This window comes from Fukomys damarensis, unplaced genomic scaffold, assembly GCF_012274545.1.
Source record: "Fukomys damarensis isolate Sample0158 unplaced genomic scaffold, DMR_v1.0_HiC HiC_scaffold_22, whole genome shotgun sequence".
NCBI classification, from domain to species: Eukaryota; Metazoa; Chordata; class Mammalia; order Rodentia; family Bathyergidae; genus Fukomys; species Fukomys damarensis.
The window spans coordinates 22,767,111-22,788,695 of NW_022900934.1; the positions used below are offsets into that span (position 1 = coordinate 22,767,111).

Below are 21,585 nucleotides of genomic sequence, written 5' to 3' on the forward strand. Positions count from 1 at the left end.
TGAGGCGGGTGGCAGCACCACTCAGCTAAATCCACAGCAATTTTTCCTACTCTTACCTCCATTGTTCCTTAGAATTCATTCTTCAATTTCAGGAAACATGAATTCAGTGTATTTGACATCTCAGAGGTGGGAGTTGTTATACCTTTTCCTGTATATCAGTTGTATCAGTCAGGGATCCAACAAAGAAGCACAGCCAGTAGGGGATATATATTAATAATTTACTTCAAGGAATTGTCTTAAGTAGTTGTAAGAGCTGATTATGAAACCAAGAAGTTGAGATGGATCTTTAAAGATTAGGATTTGTAGTGGTTCATGCTGGTGCATGCATGTAATCCCAAAAATCTGTGAGGCTGATGCAAAAGGACAGCAAGTTTGAGCCCAGTCTGAGCAATTTAGTGAGACCCTGTCTAAACAATAAAATAAAAATAAAACCGTAGCATTTTTGGTAGTTAGAGACCACCATAGGGATAGAAGGTAAACTCCTGGGCCCTTATCTTATGCCTCATTAAAAGAATCATTAATGTTTTCTTCTGAGGCTGATGGGGACTTAAAAGTGGTTTTTCCTAAAAATTATGTCTCTTCACTTGTGCTTACAGTGCCCAATAGGAAATTACAAACAAAGATTTACCTTCATTTTTTAAAACTCTGAATCAAATCCCTTCTCAGCTCTGCATATAAACATATTAGTCATTGAGGAAGTGTCTGTCTAAAAGTTGGCAAAACAAGGTTTATTCATTCTAAATTTGCCCAGCCTCCCTCAGTCTCCTTCAAGATGGAGGACATCAAGATAAGAAATTTACAGGGACAGTGAGCTACATCCGGAAGTCTCCATTGCTGTAAACCTATATTGGATTCTAGCAGAGCCTCACATGACCGAAGCAGTTCCCAAGCAGAGACCATCACCTCATGGTAAGTGAATTGACCCTCAAGCCATTAAGGGCTCCTCCAGAGCTACAAAACTAGGTCTTGGGTAATGACTAACCAGACTTTAGCCCCTCCATAGCACCCTATAAAACTGATCTCTATTCTTTTGTGAGCTGACCAGTTTGATCCACCACTTCAGACCTATGCCCCGCTTTAGTTCCTCAAACTGAAGCCCTTTCCATATTTTCTCTTATTTTCCTTTCTTAGAATCCCAGGTTGACTTTTGTCTAAACTGCCCCCTTACCGGGGTTCATTTTCTCTCTTTCCAGGTAAAGCCATTCCCTACAAATTTATACTGAATGCCTCAGTTTCAGTTCCGTGCATTATCACTAATGCAAGGACCCACACAAGCCAGTGACACTTCTACCCCTAGCCCTAGTGCCAAGGGGGTTGCAGTAGAATTAAATTTTCAACATTTTCTGGGCATGGTGGTGGGAAAAAGCCTTGTGGGCATGGTGATGGATCAAAGCCTATGAATCTACATGTGCATATTTCCTGGCTTTTTGTGGGGAGGGATACTGTGGATCAAACTCAGGACTTTGCACTTGCCAGTCAGGCATGACACCACTGAGCTAATCCCCAGCCCTCCTGGCTTTTGTTCTAATCCCTCTATAAATTTGCCACGACCACTCCAGTAGAGTCTGTGTGACAATGCCGGTCACCTGGCAGAAACCAGACCAGAGGTATCGTCCCCACGGGGTTAAGCCTCCTGGAGGTCCTTGGCACACACCGCATGCAAAGTCAGCCGTGAAGAGAATAGCTGGCCTCTCTGCCTGCAGTTTGGGGACATTGGGTTCATCTATAATTCTGTTCTATTTTGTCTTTATTACTATTTGTTCATTATCTGTAGAATTGTATTCTGGGACCAGGAAAGGTTAGGAACAATTAGATGTTCCCAGAGATGTGGAGATATTGAGGCACAAGAGGACGGGCGGCCAAAGTGCTGACCCTGAGCCCCGGACTGTGAAGTCCTGAAGGTGAACCTGAAGGTGACATGCTAACACCAGTCCTTTGTCTTACAAACTTCCCCTTCTGACTGCGTATAGGTGTGGTCTTACCTTGACTTAATGGTCTTAGCTTTTGTGATGGTATATAGGTGTGGTCTTACCTTCACCTTGTGGTCTTAATTTTTACAGTACTATTGTCTATCTTACACCTGCCTGTGACTGGAATCACTCTTGTGGTGTGCCCTTGAAACTAGTATATAAACACCTGGAGTTAGAAATAAAATTGCAGCAGCATTGGCAAACTTCACCTCGGTGTTGAGTGCTTTTGTCTGACTGTCATCGCCGAACCTGCTCCCACCTTTCAGAGAACCTGTATCTCCTCGTGAAATCCCGTGTATGCTGCCCTACGGTCGGTAGCATAAATTGAAGCACTTCTGTGCATTTAATGGAGGTGGACTAGTTTCTCTCTCAATTTGGCCAATTATGAATCAACTCATTTTTCCATTTGTACAGGTTTTTCTTGTACTCTTAATGATGGATGGGCCCAGATTCAGGCAGGGCATCTGGTAATAGCTAGGCAATACCAAAATCCACAAGACAGTCCACTTGGGTACTTTTTCTTGGTAACTAGTTATCAGCATTCCCAATCTACGAAAAAGAATATTTGAGATTCAGAGAAGGATTATACAGCCAGAGACTGGCAGCTGCAAACCACAATCTGACTGGCTGTTCTTGTCCCTGTGCTGCTGCTCCTTAGCTTGTCTGTCATAATTGTTCAGTGACAGCTGGACACGCCAGTCTGTCTCAGTCAAAATCCATCTCTTAGGAGGTTGCAAACTAGGCTGGCCCCTGCAGTCATGGTTAATCACAGTGAGCTGCTGCAAGATTAACCAGAGGCAACCTCCACAATCACGCACATCTATTTCACCCTGTCTTGTCTTGTTTCACTTCCTGCATAAAGCTCATCTCTCTCCCTGCCACTCCCCATTCGCAGACTTAGGTACTGAGCTCTATGGTCTGCTCTCAGAGTTCCTTCTTCCACGGGGCTTGCTGTCTTCTCAGCAACCCCAGGGCGGTGTACACTGGACATGGGAGCTGTAGGCGATGGACAAGGCATGTCTGTACATAATAGGGTTTCTCAATATTGGCACTGCTGACATTGGGATAAGAGAATTCTTTGCAACTGACAGCTGTCCTGTACATTGTAGGATACTTAGCATTTCTGGGCTCTCATTTCTAGAGGTTGGTAGCACTCCTCTATTGTGACAACCAAAAATATCTCTAGACATGGTGGGGTCAGGGCAAAATCATTCCTTTTATCACCCCAGATCAAAAACACCAATCTGGCCCGGTGTGGTGGTGCATGCCTGTAACCCCTGGGAGGCTGAGGCAGGAGGATCGAAGCAAGTTCAAGACCAGCCCAGGACTAGATGGCGAGTTCGAGGCCAGCCTGAACCGCATATGGAGACCCTGTCTCAAAACAAAAACAAAACAAAACAAACAAAAACCCCACTAATCTAGAGGAACAAGCCTCAGGTTATTTCTAAGAGGCTAGCTCTGTATTTATGTGAGACAGAAGTACAGATCTAGGAAGATGTGAGGTCGTGAGAAGCTGTCTAAAGAATTGATGTTTGTAAGCCAAGTCCTAGTCCAGAATTCTAAGAATGACAGGTTAAGGGAAAACTACAGAGAAAGCTTAAAATAACATCTACAAAGCTCACAGCAGCAATTGTGATGAACAGGAACCTAGAGAAGGCCGAAGAATTATTTTTCACTGCATAGCCTTTTGTATCATTTCATGAAACACCTTTACAAAGAAGAGAAATAATCCTTAGTATTTGAAAGTATAGGAAAATTCTGGGGATATGTTTTCGGAAGTATTTAGAATGGTATGCACAAATTGACTTCAACTCTGAATAAATACGTGTATATGAAGAAAGACACTCTGTGAGATTTTGGGCAATCCAGTAAGATATCTTAGGGTGAGTCATTTGATAGAATAAAACTAAACCTGGTGTGGTGGTACACACCTGTAATCTCAGCCCTCAGGGGATTGAGGCAGAATTGCCTCAAATTTGAGGCCAGCCTGGGCTACATAGTTCAAGGGCAGCCTGTGCTACAAAGCAAGACTCTGCCTCAAAACACAACAAAACACAATAAAATGAAAAGTGTGGTATATGTACCTCAGGTAATCCAAAGGATGAATTTAGGTTTTACATAGATTATGGTCCTATTGATTTTAATATTGTTGCGTTTATTTTTGTGAAGACCTTTTTGGCATATACCACAAAGTTTTCACATATGAAAGCAATATAGTTTCCTTTTCAAATAAGTTTTTCTTAAAGTGAGTCAATTTAAAGGAAGATAAATCAATAGAGCCTAAGGCAAGGCCTGGGCCACACTGGGAGCTCCAGAGCTGTGTTCTGAGTTGGGATGTCTCCACTTGAGTGTCAGCCTGTCCCGCAATACCAACTTGTACCAGCAGCCAGAGACAGAGGGGGAGAGAGGAAGCCAGATAAGTCTAGTTCAGCATCAAACACATTTATTTCACTTTTATTGAGTATACAAGAACAGAGAGCACACGCATACAGCACAGAGCACTGAGGTCGGGGGGAGCGTGGGGACAAGAGAGGAGAAAGGGGTGTGAATAAAAAGGACCAGGACAGCAGTGCAGTTGGTTGGTAAGGTGCTTTTGAACAAAATTAGAGTGATGTCGCTCATGCAATTTCAGGCCAGTCTTGGAATGTGCTTGCAGGATTCAAAAACAGAAACAGGTCTTGGCACTTCCTGTACTCTCAGATGGAAAAGATCCAGAAAAAGCAAAATGAGAACAAATAAAGGTCTGTAAGATGACAGAGTGGAAAAAACCCCTGGAGAGCTTTTAGTTTACACCACTCATATCGCAAGTGGGGAAACTGAGGCTCCAAAGAGGAATGAGGCTGGCCCAGTGTCACATGGTGAGCTAGGGGCCGAGCCAGGATGGTCACTCAGAATCCTGACTGCTCTCTCAGACTCTTCCCACTCTACCTCCTGGCCTCTTGGATGGGGAGGTGGCACACAGAGGATGAGAAAGTGGCAAAAAGGAAAATAGGTTGAAGACAGATGAGACAAACAGTTCTATTCTCTGTGGAGAGGAGGATGGGGAGGAAACAGTGCCCTAGATTTCAGCCTCGAAGTCCCCTCCTCCCTGGTGGTGCTGCCTGCCTCTCCATGGCAGGAGGGTCAGAGCATCCATGGGACGGGGCCTCCCCAGACTCTGGTGGCCTACAAGCTAAGCTTGGTCACTTCAACCCTGCCCTGTCAGCAGGTGCAAACCCCAAAACAGTCTCCCTCTGAGGTGTGTCCACTACGCTCAGGACACCTGGTGCCTGCAAAGATAGGAAGACCTGAGCTGAATTCCCAGTAGTCCAGAGGAGGTGGAGCCACTCCAGCTCCTGGCCCAGAAAAAGTGGGAGGTCTCTGGTTGAAAAGGGCAGGAAGGAGGTTCTGTGGCTTCTCCACCAGGACTGCACAAAGAACCTGGTGCTGGGAAAGTATGCTGCTGCACTCACGGGCCTGCACTGAGGGGACGTGGCTGACTTTGTCATCTGACAGCCTCACTGTTTCCCATGTGCCCGCAGAGACAGAAGCTATTTTAGTTTCCTGCCCTGCTTTAGACCAGCACCAGCTCAGTAGCTAAATGTCACAGGGTGACTGATAAACAAGCCAAGGGGTGCATCTGGCCTGGGCCCTTTGGGGGACTTCCCTGGGCAATAGCCAACAAGTTGGAGGGAAAGGGAAATGCTGTCAGGTGTGCCAGCCACGGTTGGGACTATAAGGCTGGCCACGTGGCTTCCTGGGTCCCTCCTCCCCCTTCACACTTTCTTCTTCAGCCTGAGAACAGTGCCTGGCATGAGTGCTTACTCAATAAATATTTCTTGAATAAATTTATCAACTGGGAAGTGAAAGCAGGCTGAAAAACTAAAGCACTATGGGACATTTTCCCTCAGTAAGGGACACTCCTGAGCTCAAGGAAGTGGCTTGTGGCAAGTCTGAGGGAGCCCACATGTGCCAGAGGGCAATACCGAGCATGTGACAAGTTTTCTCCAAGGGCTCCTGTGGTCTTGGAGCAATTTTGGGGACTCCGAGAACACAGGCTGCAAGCTCAGAGGCTGACTGAAGGGGAGGTCTCCCAAGCCAGGGTCTGTTACAAAGACAGGGTCTTTGGGCAACACTGTCTTCCCCCTCTATTGTCCTGGGGTAGGTACGGGGTTTGGAAATGCAATTTTGATCTGTGAGGGGCTGCCCTGGGTTCATGGCCTTTTTGGCGGAGAAAGAAGGGACTGATTCAGAATATGGAAGAGGAGGAAGAGAGGATTGAGCTGGGCATTTTCAAAGAGCCAGGTTAAAGCCACTATCTTCTACCTTGGCCAGGGCACCACCTCCCTTTAGGGATGGAGCTCTGTATGGTCAGGGAAGGGCAAGACATGGCAAAAAGATAAAATAAGAAAACACAACAAAGAAAGAGAAAATTGAAAACCAAGGTAAGCCCCTTAGGGAGGTAGGAGGACTGAGCAAAGGGACCTCTCCTGTGGGGTCTCAGCAGCAGAGTCCTGACTCCAGACTCCATGTCTTGGGCACAGACCAGGCCCGGCTGCTACTGCTGGGGAGAAGGCATTTTGGGTCAGCATGTTCAGGACCGTATCTGTGTTTCTCCCTCTTGCCGAACCCCTGCCTCCGCTGGAGGGGCCCCACTCTCCCCGCCAACCACCCAATTACAAACACCACACACAGTATTACTACACTGAACCTGTCAGCCCCTACTGGGAGCCAGCCACACCCAGAGTTCAGGTCTCCTCAGCTGGGCCAGTTCAGCAAGATCTAGGAACCTTGGGATACATCAATCACAGTCTGATAATTATAATTTTTAAATGTCAGCTTCATACTTACCAGCACTGTTTATTTTAATATTTGTTTCCTGTTATATGTAATATACGTAACTTAAAAGCACATCCATACAAATCCCCTATGAGCTGCACCTTCGTCATGAGAAACCAGAAACATACAATGTCTACTTCCCTTCCTGTGGCTTTATTTTCTATTCCTGCTTTCTTTTCTTTTTCTCAGTTCAAAGAGTCATCTGCAGTGGCCCTCAGCAGGACCAGAACACAGAGGGGAAGGTGTGTGCACAGGGAAGGGAGCTGGGACAGAAAATGACAAGACACGCGAGAGTTGAGGGCGAGGGAGGGTAGAAGAAAAGAAGGTGGATTTTGCAGCCCAGTGTCAAGACCCAGAAAATAATAATCCAGTGTTCCTCCTCCTCCAAGTGGGAGATTTTTTTTCTTTCTTTCTCAGAAAATGGTTGACTGTGCATGTCTTGCTGCTGCAACTTCTCTTGCTTGGCTGCACCACCCTTTTCCTTTGCATTCAAGGGGCAACAGAAGATCAATGGAAAGCTCAGCCACTAACTGGCCCGGGTGCAACCAGGGCTGAGTGGTGCTTCTACAATCATCGTGGTCTGGCTTGCTTTTATGGTTTGCAGGGCAAAGGGAGGAACAAGGAATCGTGGTCGTTATCATTTTTTTTCTCCCCCGAAAAGTCTCACCAATTCTTCGATTTTTCTGCAAAGGAAATGTGGGCTATTGCAGAGGTGGGTTGTTGCTGTTGGCCAACTGCTCCGCCAGCCCCAGCAGCAGTGCAGAACGCGGTGTTTCCTGTATATATATCTATATCTATATATATCTATGTATATATGCTTTTCCCTTCCCAGTCTCTTGTGAATGACAGTACGATGCAGCTGGGACATCAGTGTTGGCATTGGAGAATCCAGAATGAAGGCCCCTTCTTAATGGTTCTCTGGCTTGGGTTGGACCAGACATGCCAGCATCTCTTCACGGAGGTCAGGATTCCTGGAGGCCAGAGGCAGTGGGGAAGGGGGTGTACAGGCAGGGGGAGAAAAAGAGCAATTAGTAACTTTTGTCACCCACATTTCAGTATACAGCAAGAAACTCTTTTACCTACCTTTTATTATATGAACTTTATTGTGACTCAGAGAGTCAGTGACTTGTCCACAGCCACACAGCTTGGTGTGTGGCAGCTGAGAACTGACCCATGTCCCCCTACTGCAAAGCCCTAGTGTGTTTGCTTGTTTCCAGGGAAGTGGTGTCTTTTACCTCGGCCTGAAATTGTGTTAAAATGGCCTTTACTGATGAGAACTGAAGGTCACAATCATTTCCCTTTTTCTCCCTGTCTTTTTCTCAGTTCTATAAAATGTGTAGTCATTCTTGCAGGCGTTTCTGTCTTCACTTCTTTCTCCTTTCTGTTCCCCCAGGGTCTACTGTAGTTTGGAGATTAAACCCTAGAGAGCAGTGTTTAAAGTAAGGAAGCAGAGCCTGGATTTTCAAGTTTAACTTCCAAACTCAGCGTTTAATGGTATGGACTCTGCAATCAGATTCTCTGAGTTCAAATCTCACTCCCCGGCCTGCTAGCTCTGTAACTGTAGATGAGCTTCTTAACCTGTCTAAGCTCCAACTGCTTCCTCTGCCAAATGGGTTCTGCCTTACACAGTTAAGTGAGGAATCACAGCAAGGGCCTAGTGCCCGGTAAGTGCTGAATGAACGCCTCCCCTCACCCTGCCCCTCCCCCCCGTACCAAGAATTGAACTCAGGATCTTGCACTTGCCAGGCAGGCATGGTGCCACTGAGCTAAATCTCCAGCCCCCGAATGTTATTACTACTATTGCTGCTGTTACTTTAACTGTAGCCCTTGTCCTGATTCCCCGAAGGGCAAGTGCTACCTTTTCCTATCAATGTCATTTCGGCACCAGCACTGTGCCTGGAACATGACAACTACTCAAAAACGTTTAGCACATGGAATATCATTTTTGCCTCTTGCCACTCACATATGGTCAAGTTACTAATGAGGGTGTTGAAAAAGGGACCCTTCTCGGCTTATCTGACAGATGCAAAAGCTGAATCCCAGAGGGTTCAATGATTTAGCAAGGTGGCAGAACCAACACTACAATCCAAAGTTCCTGTTTGCAACAGGTCAGTCTCCCCCCAGGAAGTTCCAAGTTGGAAATTAAGAAAGCTCTAGAACGCTGAACGAGTACCCTCTTGCTGTCAGTGTTTGGGTGACAAGACCTCTCTGTAGGAGGCAGCCTGGAGGTGAAGATGGAACAAAAACTACATGTGTGGCCTGAGAGGTTGCAGGAGAGGAGAAAAAGGCTCTGTGTGAGATGGGCATGTTTTCCACACTCATGGCAAGAACTTAAAGGGGAAAGATGTTTAAGAAGGCCAAGAACCAACTGGAGCAGGGACAGATATTTCTGGAGGACTTAGGGATAGAAGAGAACAGAAAGAGCAGCAAGATGGATACTTTTGTAGAAAGGACCTTGGACACCAGGCTAGTGGTGAAGTCTACAGTCGGACTTACTCAGGGCTCCCACTGTCCTTAAATACAGCAAAACCTCAGAGGGACAAAGAAGCAGCTGTACCCTGCTAAGCCTCTTCTCCGTGCAGGACACCATGCCTTTATATCCCAGATGTTATTCAATTATTATGGAACTCCAATTTATAGGAAAACACCATTTTACTAATGGGGAAACTGAGGCTGAGGGAAGTTCCTTCGGCCACACACTTATGCAGGTATTCTTGGCTCCAAAGCCTGGGTGTACTTTTTTCTACTCAACTCTGCTACATCTTTTTTGTTTGTTTGTTTTGGTTTTTTTTGTTTTGAGAGAGGGTTAGCCTGGGTGTACTTTTTTCTACTCAACTCTGCTACATCTTTTTTGTTTGTTTGTTTTGGTTTTTTTTGTTTTTTGAGACAGGGTCTCATTATGTAGTTGAGACTGACCTGGAACTCACTATGTAGCCCAGGCTGGTCTCGAACTCACAGCGATCCTCCTGCCTCAGCCTCCCCAGTGCTAGGATTACAGGCATGCCACCACACCAGGCTTTCCTCTACATCATAACTGGGTATTTTTTCTCATTACATTGCCAGGACACACATTAAGTTTGTTCATTGATATTGGTGGCTGCCTGTAAATCTGTGTAATTAGACTTCTGGGTAGGTGAGATATCTCCACAAGACCATAGACACTTCAGAGGCACCAGAGGGATCTAAACAATACTGTAGTATAATTTATTTTTCTCAGTTTATAACAGCAGAGTCCCTCCATGCAGTATTTGTTGGCCTACTTTGAGTTCATGGTAATGATATTCACACTGAACTATTACCGAGCACATTCTATGTGCCAGGTATATATATGCATGATCTGCCAGCCCTATGGGGTAGTCAGTATGGTAAGGCAGTTAAGTCATTAGGTGCCTCTGGAATTAACAAGTTAGGTTTGACCTCTAATCAATCCATCATGATCATAGCTTTATGATTATGAAAAAGCCACTTACTGTCTCTGAGCCTTGTTTCTTTATTTGCAAAACAAATGAGCAGATAACCGTACTTATGTCAAGTGCATTGCCTGGTGTCTGGCACAGAATGAGCACCCCAAAAACAGTGGCAGTGGTTGTTACTCTGGCCATCACTGCCATTTGGAGAATTAAGAAACACTTCCTGACCATGTTAAATAACTTGCTCAAGATCATACAGCTAAGAAAGAGCAGGGGTTGAAACTGGAATTCCGTGTGCAGCACCATGGAGCTCTTCTGTGGGATGCCGACTTGCACGTATCTGCAAAGCCAGTGTTTTTTAAGCATCTTAAGAAGGAGTTTTCTAATTCAAAGATGATTTCTCCCTAGAACTAGTCAGAGGTGGCTCCTACATGCCAGTAACTCATGGTAAAGCACGTGGGTGGAAAAGGCAAGGGAGAGACTGCTGCTTCTCCAGGGTGATCCAGAAGGGAGAGGGGTATGTGGTAGGGTGTAGGGGCAATGGCGTCAAAGAAAGAACTGAGGAGGAGGGAATGAGACAGCAGAGGGGCTAAGAGGAGGACTTGAAAACCTGCAAGGCCGTGGGGGCAGGCTGGGTGGGAAGGCTGGGCCGAAAGCTTCCAAGCCCAGGGAAACAGGAAGGTAGGACCTGGCTGTGAATGTCCAGGGAAGGCTGAGGAAGGCCGAGAAAGAAAAGAAGAGACGAGAAACACACGACAGACACCCCCTGGAAAGTGAGGCAGCTGAGTTCCCACGAGGGGGTAACTGGTGCACGCACACCCGTGGGATGGCGGTAGAGCCACGTCCCTGCACTCCCAGTACAGAGCGCTTAGAATTAGTGACTCCTGTATCTGGTCACACAGGGACTCCCTGAGGACCAAAGGATAAACAAATGGTTCCGAGCAATGATTCCAGCCCAGCTTTTCCAAATCAGACTATGGTGAAAGTTCTTTAGTATTTTTTTCTAGTATTTTATTGAATACAGGAATCCAAGGCTTTATTCCACTTTTAGTTACCCCAAGGCATCTATAGGTCCAAGAGATGATTCTGTGCATTTTAGCAAAAGCAGCATTTATGTACCTGTATGAGCTTCCCTAGGTGGTGCAGCAAGCTCTACCTCAGCTTGGCCCGTGATCACCTTCTACCATGCTGAGATTTGGTGGATGTGAGAAAGCAAGAACAAGTAGATTACTGAGGAGACAGGAGTGACAATAACTTGCATCAAAGTATGAGTAGGGCTGACAGAAAAGCCTTAGCCTTGACCAACTTAGCTTCTAGATCATTGCTGACCAATAGGAACAGTGTGTGTGTGTGTGTGTGTGTGTGTGTGTGTGTGTGTGTGTGTGAGAAAGCTTAGCCCACTATATCTATTATCATCTCAACATGTCATCAGTATTAAAAATTATTGAGATAGTCTACATCCTTTTTTGTTATGTATAGACTGGGGACATGGAGCTAAATCCCCACTGATTTTCATTTATTTTGAGATGAGGTACTGCTAAGTTGCCCAAGCTGGCTTCTAGCTTGTGATCGTCCTGCCTCAGCCTCCCAAACAGCTGGGGGTACAGAGGTGCACAAGCACACCCACCTATTTATATTCTTTTATGTTCACATTCAATCTTCAAAAATCTTGCATGTATTTCACCCTTAAAGTACATCTCATTATGGACTAGCCAATTTCAAATATGGCTTATTCCAGCTATCACATTGGATAGCACAAAAAGAATATTTCCTGCAGTGCAGAAAGTCCTACAGGACAGGACTGGTCTATACCATGGGTCATCAGTCTTTCAAAGCAACAGGAAAATATTTCAGCACTTTTTCTTCTAACATTAAGGAGACAGCAATCAAAGGAAGAGAAAGAAACATTTGCATGTCTTTCTAGAAAAGATCAATTTAATTTATTGAAGGCAAAGTCCCAATGGAGACCAGTTTTGTTGTTTTGGCAGTACTGGGAATCAAACCCAGGGCCTCTGCACTGAGCTGCATCCTCAGCTCTTTTTTATTTTTAATTTTGAGACAGGATCTCACTAAGTGACTACTAAACTCCCCGGGATGGGCTTGAACTTGTGATCCACCTGCCTTAGCCTCCCAGAGTACTAGAGATCAGATATTATTTCTGGGGTCTTTGAGGAAGGAACTTGTTTTCATTGTAGAATAATATGTGTAAAGTGCACAAATCTGTGTCAATAAGAACTTGCCTTTTTTGTTTTTGTTTGGCCAATGAGGTCATGTGTGTGCCTCCACCTGTCCTCCTCGACCCCAATTATCAAGTTTCTGCCCCCTTTTGCTTCAGCTTCTGGATTCACTCTTCTGGGTCTGAGGCCTGAAACCTCAAAGAAAACAGGAAAGTAGTCTTCCTTCCCCTCTTCCCTCTGACTTGCATGCGGGAGCTGCCTCACCTTTGAGCTAGCTGCACACCAGGCAGGTGACAGAGTTGAAGCTGTACCATGTATAAGCCACTTGGATTATCAGGTAGAAGTGATCCTTTGAGGATCTTGCTGCTGCTTCTTCCTTCCTGCTGAGCTTTGGAGCCTTACCTGTGGCTTCTTGTCTCTCTCCTCCGGGGATGGATCTGTTTCTCTGTATACCACAGCTTTGGTTACCAGCATGTCAGGGTGCTGCAGTTTAGCTTCCTTGATGGCCAAAGCCAGGGCCTGGTGGATAGAACAAAGCAAAATGAGTCACCATGGGACAGAGAATATGAGAGAAACTGGAGGACACAAACCCTTTGGTGCACATCTTGGGAAACAGGCCCAGGACAGCAAAAATCATCTGGTTAGAGGGAAAGACTAGGACTCAGATCTGGCCTCTTCTGGCTCCCAGTCAATGCTGTTTGCTTGGGGGATCCTAATCTGAACAGTCAGGAAGAAGCAAACATCTCTGCCCAGGGGTTCATGGATCATCCCCATACCTGGTCTTGATCGACATCTTCATCCCCAGTAATGATGATTCGCTTCTCGATCCTCGTCTCAGAAAACCCTCCCTTCACAGTCTGCAGAAAGAGTAAGAAGGAAAGGGAGGGACAGGGTGGTTACTTTTGGTCTGCTGGGGCAGCACGTTTGACAGGGGACCTACCCAAAGCATCTCGTGCGGAGAAAGCGGAGAAGCAGCAGTTCCCTTCCCTCCTGGCTTCCTAAGCCTTTTCTAGGTTTGGAACTTCAGACAGTAGATCTGGCCTGGCTGCCACTGTTCCCCCAACTACCCAACTGTCCCGTATCCGTGTTCCAAGTCCAGCTCAGATGTTCACTCCCTAATCTCGGCTAGCAGTGCCTCAAGGCCATCCGGCCTTGCTGCTCCCTGAGCACAGAATCTGTATCCTTCACAGTCCCAGACCGCTGCCTGGTGCTGAACTTGTGTGTGTGTACTCGGCCTTGCTCACCTCACCACGCTGTTTGTTCCTGAGGGCAGGACCTATATTTCCTGATGTCTGCATCCCCTTCTCCCTACCAGCTTGCCCAATCTGACCAGGGAAGTACTGAATGCAGATCTGTCGAATGAACACATGAATGAAATGTGAATGGTGACAAGGTTCTATCTCAAATGACTTAGAACAATACTACAAGAGAAGATTGTATTGATGATACTTATTACCTCCACTGTTTTCTGAAGGGCTGGGATTTGGGAGAAAGTTCAGAAGTAAAAGATGGGGCAGGATCTCACTGTTTGACATATTTAAGGAGAGTGTGGCTGAGGGAAGTTGTAGCTGGAGTCAGGAAAGGGTGGACAAAAAAAAGAGGGGCACCCTGGTGGTGGCGCCAAGAGGGACTCTGGGAAGGAGAGCATTCTGAGCTGTACGTTGTAAGCTATGTGACCTAAGACCTTCCCATAAAGCCTGCAACAGAGTCAGCATTGCTCACTAATGCTTTTGGTGTGAAGGTTCTTTCTGATTAGCTGAGAAAGTGCCGAGTCCTGCACAGGAGTAGTCAGGGGCTGGGACAGAGTCTCTGTGCACAAAGACCCAATGCCACGAACCAGACTTTCCGTGCAATGGCTCAGCAGGACCTCCACTGTATACAGCTGGGCTCGGCTTGGCTCCTCCAAGGCCTTCAGCCCTGGATGGGCCCTCTCCTACCTTCCTCTTGACCACTGAGGTATGGACACACAGCCAGTCTCTCCCAACACTTTGTCCCCACTGGCTGTATCATAGCTGATAGCCTCAGGACTGCCTCCTTCCTCTTGCTTTTCCTCCGTCTCCTACTCCAACTCCCACCTGACCTAGACCCCTGTGAGACAGGGTCTCACTATATCTTTCAGGCTGGCTTTAAACTTACTACGTAGCCCAGGCTGGCCTCCCGACTGCTGGGATTACAGGTGTGCACCACCACGCCTGGCCTCGGCCTGACTTCTTCTCAGGCTCTATCGCCCTCCTTTCTCCCAGATGTCTGAATCTCCTGGTGGACCAAACATCCTCTCCATAAGCCTATTTGTACTTGGTCACTGTGCAGCTAAAAACCTGCCTGGCTCTGCAATTTCCCTTAGCCTCAGCTCTTCCGTGGTCAAATCTGTCCTGGTACCTCTTTTCTCTGCCTCCATATTCTGCTTCTTCTGTCCCTAGTTCAATCCAACTTCCCAGTTTCATGCTCTACACCACTGCTTCCCTGTTCCCCACGAACACGCCTGACTGATGCAGCCTCCAGCAGCCTTGCAGAGCACAGAGGCTGGCATAAGGTTGCTGCTCGCTAGCATTTGTTCAGTGAACAAAGAAGGAAATACGCACAGTTTCTGCTCCATCTTCTGCTTTGCCTGCCACTGTCTTCCCCCTCAGATGTCCTACCTGGCTTCCAGGGCCCTGATGAAATTCTACTTTTTCCAGGAGATACTTTATGACTCTTTGGGAACTTCCAGCACAACATACCCTCTAAATTTCTCCAGCACTTAATGTCTGTAAGGTGCACGTGCCATGGTTTGTGATTACTTCAAAAAAGAGGGTCTCATCCCCCGTCCTGGCTGTCAGTGTTGTTAGTTCAGGGCTCAGGCTTAGGACGAGAGCAGCACGGGACAAAGCACACAGCACTCTAGAAACTGGCGATGCCACAGGTCTCCTTTGTTCACCTGCCAGACTGAGAAGCCAAAGCCAAGCCATGGTAATGACCTTCCCACTTGCAGCCCACTGGGGCCCGGGGTGCCTGCTACTACTCACTTTGGTAACATGGGTGGTGGTAGAGGTTGAGAGGGTTTCCGCAGTGGCGCCGTAGGTGCTGGTGAGGACATCTTTCCCGATGATCTGCAGAATATAACCACCCCCACCCCGGGCATCAGGTCAGGATACTGGGCTCTATAGCCGTGGGCAGGGCAGGGAAACCCAGGGGCAAGCAGGGGCCCATGGAAATGAAATTTGGTAGCCAAGATGCTTTGAACCATTGAGAATTCAAGAATACCAATCTTCAGGATCCCAGACCCATACAATTTTCAATGTAGGAATCTGAGATTCCTACAGCCTGAGATTCCTGAGGCTCAGGAGCCTAATAACATTCTAGAATCCTGGAATCCTAAAGGAATGACTAGAGAGATCCAAGGTAGAGATGTAGGCCTCCCAATCTCTCATCCTGTCACATCCAGGAGCATGTTCTCTCCGGAGCTAGACGATGCGAACAACAGTCTTCGAGAATCAGTGAACTGGAAAAGACCTCACAGACAGACTCAGAGTTTCGGGCAAGGCAGCCACAACAGTGCCAGGCTCAGAATCCAAGTCTTGGACTCCCAGTCCATCGCTCTTCCCCAATGGCAACTAGGGTGGATACCAAAGAGCTATCACAGGCACCCCAGAGTGACGGCCACCTACCATCATACTACCTATGTCCTGCTTACACATGACAGGGAAAACTGAGGAGACACTGGGCCAGGAAGCCTGTGGACAGCTGAAAACGTGCCTGTTTCTTCGTGCTGCACTTAAAAGGGCGCTTTCTGAGCCCAACCTATACTTGCTGTGGGCCACATGTGGGCCCATGCCCATGTTCTCAGCTCCAAGTCCCCTAGCCTGAGCTGACCCTGTCCACTTACCGGAGAAAGAGAACGGATTTCCGTGGCCACCGTCTGTGGGCCTGGGCTCATGGCAGCTGCCCCCTTCCCGGACTTGAGACTGTTCTCCTGGGGAAACAATAGTGCTCAGAGGGCCAGGTCTGACGTGCGCAGGCCCCCAGGATGGCTGGAGCACATGACCACGTGGCTCTCACAGCCACAAGGTTGGGTGGTAACACAGAAGCAGGGAACTGAAGGCATCATCCAGTTCAGCCTCCCGTTCACTCCCTGCCCGCTCCTTCTTAGACGCAGCTGTGCACTCACTCACACGCTCACTCGTTCGGCACAGTTACTCACTGAACAAACATATACCGAGTGCCTGGCATCGGGGGCACTGTGGTGAACAAGACATGGTTTTGCTCTCCAGAAGCACTAATGAGGGAGTTGGAACATCTGGGTTCTGGTCCTGGCCCTGCCACGTTCTAGCCACGTGGCCTGGGGCACAGCCACTTCTTCCCCACATTCCCATGGATTCATCTGTAGCCAGGGATCCCTGCTCTCTCCTATAGACACCTCATGAAGATAACAGAGGGGAAAGGGCTTCACAAACCAAAATCTGTAGGGTAGGTATAGGGGCAACAGGCTGACCATGAACAATATTATAACTAGCGTTTTCTGAGTATTTGCTGTGTGCTAGACATTATTTTAAGGACAATATGTCCATGATTTTATTTGATCCTGTGACAATTATAGGAAATTGCTTCTAATATCCTGTTTTATAGATGAGGAACAGGAGTGCTGAAGCATGTTAAATGGTCTGTTCAAGTCCCCCAGCAAGTCAGTAGTAGAGCCGGAAATTAACATCACACCGGGCAGACCCCAAGTCCAACAGGCACTTGTGTTCTGTACCACTGCTCTACCCCTGAGATTCTCATTCTTGAGCCAGCCCTTCTGGTCCCATCTGGGTCCCTGAATTAGTTCCCCATGTCTACCCAGGGCACAGCTCTCCACTGCCCACTACTTCTGCACCACCTTTGCGCTCAGCTTTGTCAGTTCAGGGCTCCAGCACTGCCCACTCTGCAAATCCTTAGCCAATTGACTCCAGACCTCATCCGTGCATGGCACCCGAGCCGGCCCTCCATCTGCCTGCCAAGGAACAGGGAAGGACAGAAAGCCCTTGCCTCTTTCCCGCTTTCCCTCACATGGTTCCTGCTGAGGCTGTCGGTGACCTGGTCACTTGGCAGAGGCACCTGGAATTCCAGAATGTGAAGGCAACTTCAGGCTCAGTGTTTCTTTTTCTAGAACAGCCACCCGCCCCTTGGAATCCTACTGTTACTTGGGCCATTCTCCCATAAAACCTCTTACTCCCTCACTGCTCCCTTTCCCCAGGGCCAAGTTTCACCTCCACCTTCACACTGAAAGGAGAGGCCACCAAGTGGGACACAAGTTGTTTAAAGCAAAGGTACTACTTCTCCTCCCCACCCCTCAGGTATCCTCAGCCAGTCCCTTCTTTCTCTGGACAACACAATCCCTCACGTGCCACACTCAGACACTCAAGGGCTTCTGCTGCGTCACGGAGAGGCCCAGGTGTCCTACCCCTTTACCTGTAGCCAGATCTTCTCAAATCCTAGACCTTTAGGACCAACTGTCTCCAGGACCTATTCCTAGAAATATCCCGTATGTATCTCACAGTCACCAAATCTCAAATAGAACCAGCTGCCTCCTCCACTGATACGTGAAGTGCTCTCTGTTTATACCAGGTGTCAGGTGTCACTTGAGGCGGATCCTATCGCTGGGCCTCTCCAAATTTCTGAGTCCAGAGGTCTGAAGCAGAGCACAGTGCCAGGGACCATGCTGTAAGAACCCCTGGCCAGAAAACAGCACCCCCATTCCGTGTTTCCTCCTGTCACCTGAGTCTTCTACCAACAACCTAATCCTTCCAGACCTCCTGAACCCCAGGCCTGCCCTGGCTGGACGACAGCCCCTACCCTACCTCCCCACCTTCTCTTTATGTTTGTCTGGCATGGGCCCCAGAGCTCAGGAAGCTTTGTCTTCTCAGTGCTGGGATCACAGTGGCTGGCAAAGCACTTCACACGTTCAGGGTGTTCAATAAACATTTAGCAAAGGGAGGGAAGAAGCAGGAAGGAGGGAAGGAAGGAGGAGGGAAGAGATGTTTGCTTCGGTCCATGCTTCACACAACTTGTTTTTCTCTCTAAGACACAGAAGCATACACCATCACGCCCCTACTTTAAAAATGTGATTCCCCCTTGTATCCAGAATGAAGCTTGAACTTCATTCATGACACCGGAGGCCTCTGAAGCTCTGGGCCCGCCCTTCTTTCCTGCTTCTTGTCCCCATGCTCCTCCTGCACACACTTGACACCTGGCTTTGCTGACCGCCTGTCTCTCCCCAAACACCGTGCTCCTTCCTGCTTCTGCCCTTATACCTGTGCTTCCCACTGCCGAGGATGCCTTCTCCAGCGGACACCCGTTAGTCCGTGTTTCAGGCACAGCTCAACCGTTCCCACCTGGGTGACAACTTCCCCAGCGCCTCCTGGCCGAGGCAGCACCTGTAACTGTCCTCCTAAGGGTCCTCAGGCTAGCTTTATGACACTGTTACATGAGGGCAGGAAAGGAACAGTGGCAGTTCACATCGATAGAGCACTTCCCATGTGCTAGGCATTGCTCTCGGAGCTTTGCACAGATACTTTAAGTTCGATCCCTTTGAAGTATGTGTATTACTGCCTCTGCTCTGTTTTATGGAAGCAGAAACTGAGGCTTGGAGAGGTTCAGGTGACTCGCCCAAGGTCACCCAGCCAAGAAGTGGGAGAGCTGGACCTTGTTCACCACTGTGCACCCAGGACCTACATACAAGTGGCACAATACACGACTCAGTACGGGTGCTCATGACAATGATAAGAAATAAATCCTGGCAGGCAGTGTTTTTTTTTTTTCCAACTCTGTATCCCCATACCAGGCAGACAGTAGAGACTCGTCAGTGTTACTGGAACAGATGGATGGATGGATGGATGGATGAGTGGACGGATGGGTGAATGGATGGGTGATATTACTGCCTGCTCACCACATGGACAAATTTAAATTTAGTCCTACAAGGATGCCAATGCCCCATGGTGAAGGGCTGGGGGAGAGGAAGAACTATGTGACCAGGGAGACATGTGCAAGCTGGTAACTTGTTTCAGCTTATTAAAACATTTGTTTATTCAAAACCCACCTCCTAAGGAGTCTAAATTAGTGGAATTCTCTTCTCATGTTTGTCGAGGATTGGCAAGAGAAATCAATTAAAAAGAACTCTCAATAGCCTGAGATAAGTCTGGATCAGGCATTGATTGCTATCTTTAGAACAGCTGATATTAAAAGTGGGGCTTCCGGTATCAGAACACCTGGAGTTAACCTGGCACTACCACTTACTGGTTGTGTGACCTTGTTTTTGTTTGTTGTTTGTTTGTTTGGTACCAGAGATTGAACTCGGGACCTTGTGCTTGCAGGGCAGGCAGCTGAACCACGGAGCTAAATCCCCAGCCCTGGTCGTGTGACTTTGAGTAAGTCACTTTTCCTCTCTGTGCTTTAGTTTCCTTAAAAGTAAAGGATGTAGAAGAAAAGACCATCCACCTCAGCTTCATAATCCATTCATTGTTCTTAGCATACTGCCTGGCCCCATAACCTGTGTGCCAAATGCTCTCTGTTGTATTTTATTATCAAAGTCCCTGTGAACTAGGCCGAATGATGATTATTCCCATTTTACAGACAAGGACACCTGAGGCAGAGGATCTTCCTTCACGTCGGACAGCAAATAGCTGAATCACAAGGTTCCTTGGGGAGTAAGACATTCTGTGTCCAACTCTGGTTCACTACCGCCATCTACTGACCGTGGTGAGGAAGTGGCCTGAGACGGGAGAAATCACAGCCACCAAGAGGGTGGGTCCCCAGGGAGGATTTGCAGGCTCATCTTCCGCGTGGAGGTGAGATTCGCCAGTGGAATCTCATGATGGCCACTAAGAATCAAATAATACTATCCTCCCTCCGTTTCTGCATGGCTGAGATGGTCCAGATACAAAAGATGCAGGGTTTTTACCTCCTGTTATTCAGTTGCAAAAACTGGTTTGATGCCTTGTCTGGGGGTAAATGAGGTATCAGATGACAGCACACCTTTGACTGTGTGTCTCATGTCTGATGTTGTGAAGGCAGCAGAGGGCTTGCTGAAGCAGCCAGACAACATTCCTTTGTTATGTGGCTGTTTTAGGGGGCAGTGGGGCTGGTCCGAGGAGGAAGCCTCCTGCGCTCCACTTACCATGGTGGTCGAGATGGTCTCTGTGGTGATGGAGGGGGTAGTTGTCATGAACTCCTTCCCCAGGGGGGCACTCCCGTCAACCTGCTGGTCAGATGAGGAGCAGTTAGGGACCTCCCGTGGCATCTGCCACCCAAGCTCATGGCATTTGCAGTTAGAGCAACAGGCTGTGCAAGTGAGCATGTTCAGGGTGGTCCACACAGAACTACAGAGGTGTCTCCCAGGCTCACCCTTCATTTTATTTCAACTGTTTTATATGACAAATTCTATCCAAATCTCCGTGCACACAACCTTTGATCTAGCAATCCATAGGAATTTAACCTTTGGATATGAGCTTTGAAAAGTTCACCAAGAAATATGAACAAGAAAGTTCACTGCAGCGCTGATTTTTTTTTTCAGCACTGATAACCTGCAAATGACAAAAACCACCACATAGTCCATAGCGAAGTAAAGTAGGACTTGCTTTCTAAGTGAGAATAAGAAAAGTAAGGTGGGAGCTGGGCATGCCGATGCGTGCACGAATGCAGAGGCTGAGGTAGGAAGATCACAAATTTGAGCTTAGCCTATGTGATTTAGCCACTTAGCAAGACTCTGTCTTCAAATAATAAAAAAAGATGAGGGGAGGCTGTGGATGTAGCTGGGTTTAACCTCCAGTACTGAAACAGAAAGAAAGAGAGTAAAATGGGCACAATGCCAATTGGGAGTGATTTCCAACATATTTACTAAGAAAACAAAGGAAAGGTGTAAAACAGAATGATCATTGGTGTAAAATTTTTAAGTATATAAAGCTGTAGGTATCTACACTGGAAGGTGCACACATTTTTTTCTGGGAGGCAGTATAAGAAACATTTCATTTAGTTCTATTTGATTTTTATAACTGTGGACTTTATTGTTTTGTGAGATTTCAGGTCATTTTTAGTTTATCATTTTCTGTATGAAAACAAAACAAAAGATACTAAGACAAAGCAGGGCAGAAAGGAAATGCAGCCTGCTCATGGTAACACAGCTCATGAGAACTCAGAAAATTCTAGAAATGACAGTTGTCCATGTTATTGATTTAAATCTTATTCCCCTCCCCCTCC

At 47.3% G+C, this 21,585-nt stretch overlaps 1 protein-coding gene across 27 annotated transcripts in view; it reads right to left on the minus strand.

Moving 5' to 3' along the window:
- Nucleotides 1-4,391: 4,391 nt before the first annotated feature.
- Epb41l1 (erythrocyte membrane protein band 4.1 like 1) overlaps nucleotides 4,392-21,585 on the minus strand; it is a 129,757-nt gene continuing 112,563 nt past the window's right edge. For 16 of the 27 annotated variants that reach the window (XM_019209926.2, XM_019209922.2, XM_019209923.2 and 13 more), the window contains 6 exons: nucleotides 20,507-20,590; nucleotides 16,241-16,327; nucleotides 15,381-15,464; nucleotides 13,152-13,232; nucleotides 12,778-12,894; nucleotides 4,392-7,759 (listed from right to left, as the gene is read on the minus strand). In XM_019209926.2, coding sequence (XP_019065471.2) covers nucleotides 7,751-7,759; nucleotides 12,778-12,894; nucleotides 13,152-13,232; nucleotides 15,381-15,464; nucleotides 16,241-16,327; nucleotides 20,507-20,590 — 462 coding nt within the window. In that variant the 3' untranslated portion in view covers nucleotides 4,392-7,750. The remainder of the gene's footprint in view (nucleotides 7,760-12,777; nucleotides 12,895-13,151; nucleotides 13,233-15,380; nucleotides 15,465-16,240; nucleotides 16,328-20,506; nucleotides 20,591-21,585) is intronic. The other 11 variants (XM_010639995.2, XM_010639991.2, XM_033767005.1 and 8 more) reach the window with 4 other exon arrangements.